The 4,644-nt window shown below is 62.2% G+C and overlaps 1 protein-coding gene across 1 annotated transcript in view; it reads left to right on the top strand.

Annotated features, from left to right (window-relative positions):
- SCAP (SREBF chaperone) overlaps positions 1-4,638 on the top strand; it is a 29,590-nt gene extending 24,952 nt beyond the window's left edge. The window contains exons 17-23 of the mRNA XM_008636321.2: positions 4-157; positions 573-658; positions 1,277-1,359; positions 2,154-2,320; positions 2,565-2,645; positions 3,262-3,468; positions 4,083-4,638. Of these exons, the coding sequence (XP_008634543.1) occupies positions 4-157; positions 573-658; positions 1,277-1,359; positions 2,154-2,320; positions 2,565-2,645; positions 3,262-3,468; positions 4,083-4,328 (1,024 nt within the window). The 3' untranslated portion in view covers positions 4,329-4,638. The remainder of the gene's footprint in view (positions 1-3; positions 158-572; positions 659-1,276; positions 1,360-2,153; positions 2,321-2,564; positions 2,646-3,261; positions 3,469-4,082) is intronic.
- The last annotated feature ends 6 nt before the right edge of the window (positions 4,639-4,644 follow it).

Genomic DNA, 4,644 nt, shown 5'->3' with positions numbered 1-4,644 from the left:
CAGCCTCGGGGACCGGAGCCTGGGGGATGAGACCTGCGCGGGATGTGACAAATCTTCACCCCTGCCGTCCTGGGGCGGGGACCTGGAGAGCTCCGTCTGGAGCCTGGAACTGCAGGGGAACCTGATCGTGGCTGGCAGGAGTAATGGGAAGCTGGAGGTGAGGAACAGGGACACAGTGACAGGAAACGAGGAGCAGGGACACAGTAACGGGAGGGTGGAGGTGAGGAGCAGGGACACAGTAACGGGAGGGTGGAGATGAGGAACAGGGATGCAGTAATAGGATGCAGTAACGGGAGGGTGGAGGTGAGGAGCAGGGATGCAGTAATGGGAGGGTGGAGGTGAGGAGCAGGGATGCAGTAACGGGAGGGTGGAGGTGAGGAGCAGGGATGCAGTAATAGGATGCAGTAACGGGAGGCAGGTCACACAGCTTGGGAGCACAGCACAGGGAGCTCTGGCCTGCTCACTCAGCTCAGGGGCTGGGAGCAGAGCACAGGGACCTGCTCAGGATCCCAGACTCCCTGTGTTCAGTGCTCCTCTGGCCAGTGCCACCGCAGTGACCCCTCCTCCCCCAGGTGTGGGATGCCATCGAGGGGACCCTCCGCAGCAGCAATGATGAAGGACAATCCGGCATCACAGCCCTCGTCTTCCTCAACAACAGGTAACTCCTTGTGCAAGTGCTGGGAGATCCCCAGCCCCAACCTCCACGGCAGCTCCTGGCAGCAGAGGCTCAGCTGAGAAGTCTCCTCCTTAGAATCAGGGTCATGGAATACCCTGAGCTGGAAGGGGCCCCCAAGGATCATGGAGTCCAACCCCTGGCCCTGCACAGACACCCCAAAAATCCCACCCTATGCCTGAGAGCATTGTCCAAATGCTGCCTGAGCTCTGGCAGGGTTGGAGCTGTGACCATTCCCTGGGGAGCCTGCTCAGTGCCCAACCACCTTTTCTTGATATCCAACCTAATATCCAGCTTAATCATTCTGTGTATCCACCTCTCACCAGCTTTCCTGGCTCCAGGTCTGCTCCAGCAGCCACTTCTTCAGCCCTCAGTCTTTCTAGTAGCTGAATATCCAGAGGGTTTCAGGGCTGGGATACCTTTGGATCGCTGCTGTTCCAGAGGTGCTGCCGTTGTCCAGTCCATTCGGAGCTGTGTCCAGTCTCCCAGCCCAGCTCTGTGCAGCCTCCTCCTGGGAGCGGGTGGTCTGCGCTCGGCCCAGGGGACGTCCGGGTTTGGGGCTCGGGGAGGGGCCTCTCCTCACCCCCCACATCTCCCCCTCAGGATCGTGGCTGCCCGGTTGAATGGCTCCTTGGATTTCTTCTCTCTGGAGACACACACAGCCTTGAACCACCTGCAGTTCCGAGGTGAGCGGGTGTTGGAATGTCAGTGCACTTCCCTGGGCTCCTGCCTTTCCCTCCTCCCTCTTCTTCCTCGTAGCTGAGTCTTCCTCACACGCACTTCAGCTTTGGTGGTAGGTGCTCCAAAGCACCCGGAGCTGTGCTGAGCTGAGGGGTGCTGTGGGAGCTCTCTGTGCTGGGACGCCATCCCCATGCTGGTTTTCCCCAGGGCACAGGGCCGGAGGCTCCCATGTGCTTCCGGGGCCAGCACTGCCCTTACCTCCTTCCACTTCTCACTCCTTTCTCTTGTCTCACTTGTTCCCACCCCGGGAACAGCCCGAGGTCGTGGCACAATGCCAGCACAGCCCAGACTGGCCCATGGGGGTGACTGGTTAGAGCACAGGGTTCCTTTGCTTCTGGAGCACAATAGAGGGGATGATTGAGATGGGATATAGGGGAGAAATTCTTCCCCTGGGAGAGTGGTGAGGGACTGGAATGAATTTCCTGAAGAAGCTGTGGCTGCCCCATCCCTGGAAGTGTCCAAGGCCAGGTTGGATGGGGCTTGGAGCAACCTGGGATAGTGGAAGGGGTCCCTGCCCAGGACAGGCAGGGGGTGGCACTGGATGGGCTTTAAGGTCACTTCTGTCCCAAACCAGTCTGGAATTCCTTGACCCTGTTGAGACCCTCCCTCCACTTGTTCTTGAGCATAGAGGGTTCACTGCAGTACCAGCCCCAGATTCCCTAAAGCCCAGCACCCAGCCCCCTGAGGCACAGCATCCCGAGGTGTCCTGACCCTGGCTCAGGTGTTTGTGTCCCCGCAGGTGCCCCGGGCAGGAGCAGCCTCCCACCATCGCCGGAGCTGGGCCGCGGGGCCGCGGTGCGGTGCCAGCTCACCCACAGCGTGGCCTGCGCGCACCACAAACCCATCACCGCGCTCAAGGCCGCGGCCGGGCGCCTCGTCACCGGCAGCCAGGACCACACCCTCAGGGTGAGGGGGACAGGGACAGCCGGCTGGGGGAGCACACAGGGTGGGGGAGTTCGGGAAGCTCCGTGGGTTCTGTTCACCTGCCTTGATGTGGCATTGGAGGAGTTGGAAGGGCTGGGTATGGTACCCTCATGCCTTAGGAATGGGTGACTTCAGAGAATTATGGAATCATTGAGGGAAAAGCTCTTCAAGACTATCTTAAAGATAGTCTGGCCCCAGAGCCTCACTCCAGCCTCTCTTGCCCCAGGTGTTCCGGCTGGAGGACTCGTGCTGCCTGTTCACCCTGCAGGGCCACTCGGGAGCCATCACAGCCGTGTACATCGACCAGGTACGGGGGGAGCTGCTGGGCCTGAGCCCTCACCTGCCTTCACACCTGAGCTGATACCTGAGCCCACCCCTGAGATCACACCTTGGCCCATACCTGGCTTCATCCCTGGTCCCAGCCCTGAGCCAGTGGCTCAGCCAGGGGCACCCACCTGGGTCCCTCCATCTCTCTCTGGCCAAGCCAGAGTTTTCCTCCAGTTCACTGTCAGCTCAGCAATCTCTTCCCCTAGAGATCTCTTGCTTCCCTGTCCTTTTGGAGCAGGGAATCCCTGTTCCTGCACTGCCAGGCAGGGCTGAAACAGGGCCTGAGCCCCCAGGGAGGCTCTGCCTCCTGGGCCCTGGGAGGAGGAGTGGGAGCCCCCCATGTGCTCCCTAAGCCAGCATGTGCCCCCAGGTGCTCTCCCACCTCAAGTGAACTCAGGTGCTTCTGCACCTGGGGCACCTGGGGTCTGTTCCCCCCAGCCTGCTCGAGCACACGGAACAGGCAGGGAACCCCTGGGGTGGCAGTGCAGGGTTCCAGCCCACCCTCATGTGACCTCTTGCAACCGGGAGTGCCTGGAGCACCAGGAGTGTCGGTGGCACCGTGTCCCCTGGTGCTGACTGGCCCTGGTGTCCTGCAGACCATGGTGCTGGCGAGTGGCGGCCAGGACGGGGCCATCTGCCTGTGGGACGTGCTGACGGGCAGCCGCGTGAGCCACATGTTCGCCCACCGTGGGGACGTCACCTCCCTGACCTGCACCACGTCCTGTGTCATCAGCAGCGGCCTGGACGACGTCATCAGCATCTGGGACCGCAGCTCGGGGATCAAGCTCTACTCCATCCAGCAGGTGGGACCTGTGGGGCAGCTGGGGAGGGTTAACCAGGAAAGTGGGAATTGCTTGGCTTGGAAAAGCTCTTGGAGACCACAGAGTCCAACCACCCCCCTGCGCTGCCGAGGCCACCACTGATTGTGTCCCCAAGTGCCACATCCACACGGCTTTTAAATCCTTCCAGGGAAGGGGACTCCACCACTGCCCTGGGCAGCCTGATCTAATGCTTGATTGCTCTTTCCATGAAGAAACATTATCTAAACCTCACCCTCCCCTGGCACAGCCTGATGCCACTTCTCTTGTCCTGTCCCTGCTCCCTGGGAGCAGAGCCCGACCCTCCCTGGCTGCCCCCTCCTGTCAGGGACTTGTGCAGAGCCACAAGGTCCCCCCTGAGCCTCTTTTGCTCCAGGCTGAGACTCCCCAGCTCCACGTCACAGCCTCAGGGGTCCTCCTGGATTTTCCTGGCCCCCACCACCTCTGCTGCGCTTGGAGGCTGAGGAGCCTCTACTCCAGCTCCACATGCTTGGAAGCTTCCCTGTCACGTGCAAAGGCTCAGAACAGTCCGGATCCACCGCAAGGCTCTGCCCCGTTCCAGCCCCTTGGAGCTCAGCTCTCCGCCCTCTGTCCCGCAGGAGCTGGGCTGCGGCGCCAGCCTGGGCGTCATCTCCGACAACCTGCTGGTGACGGGCGGCCAGGGCTGCGTGTCCTTCTGGGACATCGGCTACGGAGACCTGCTCCAGACCGTCTACCTGGGCAAGAGCAACGAGTCGCAGCCGGCGCGGCAGATCCTGGTGCTGGAGAACGCCGCCATCGTCTGCAACTTCGGGAGCGAGCTCAGCCTGGTCTACGTGCCCTCGGTGCTGGAAAAGTTGGACTGAGCAGGAGGAGGGGCCGGCGGGACTGAGGCGGGGCTCGGTACTGTGCCGGAGAGGGCACGGGGCCGCCGGCTCCATGGATCCATCCGTGCCACCGGAGCGACTCCTGCACCAAGCGAGCTGGGGCCGCCGCCCTCGCTGCTCTCCCTGGTCCAGCAGCATCTTCCCCGTGGTCTGGGGACTCCCCGGCAGCCCGACGGTGCAGGGGGACACGGGGGCCGGATAGGGCAGGAGGGGGGACAGTGTGGTGGATCCCAGGCTGGGCACCCAGCAGTGACTGTCCCAGCCCAGCACCACTCCCAGGACACACAACAGCCCT

Source organism: Corvus brachyrhynchos, unplaced genomic scaffold (genome assembly GCF_000691975.1).
Source record: "Corvus brachyrhynchos isolate BGI_N302 unplaced genomic scaffold, ASM69197v1 scaffold426, whole genome shotgun sequence".
Classification (NCBI taxonomy): domain Eukaryota; kingdom Metazoa; phylum Chordata; class Aves; order Passeriformes; family Corvidae; genus Corvus; species Corvus brachyrhynchos.
The sequence above is the reverse complement of the archived record's forward strand: the minus strand, read 5'-3'. Positions and strand labels throughout refer to the sequence as shown.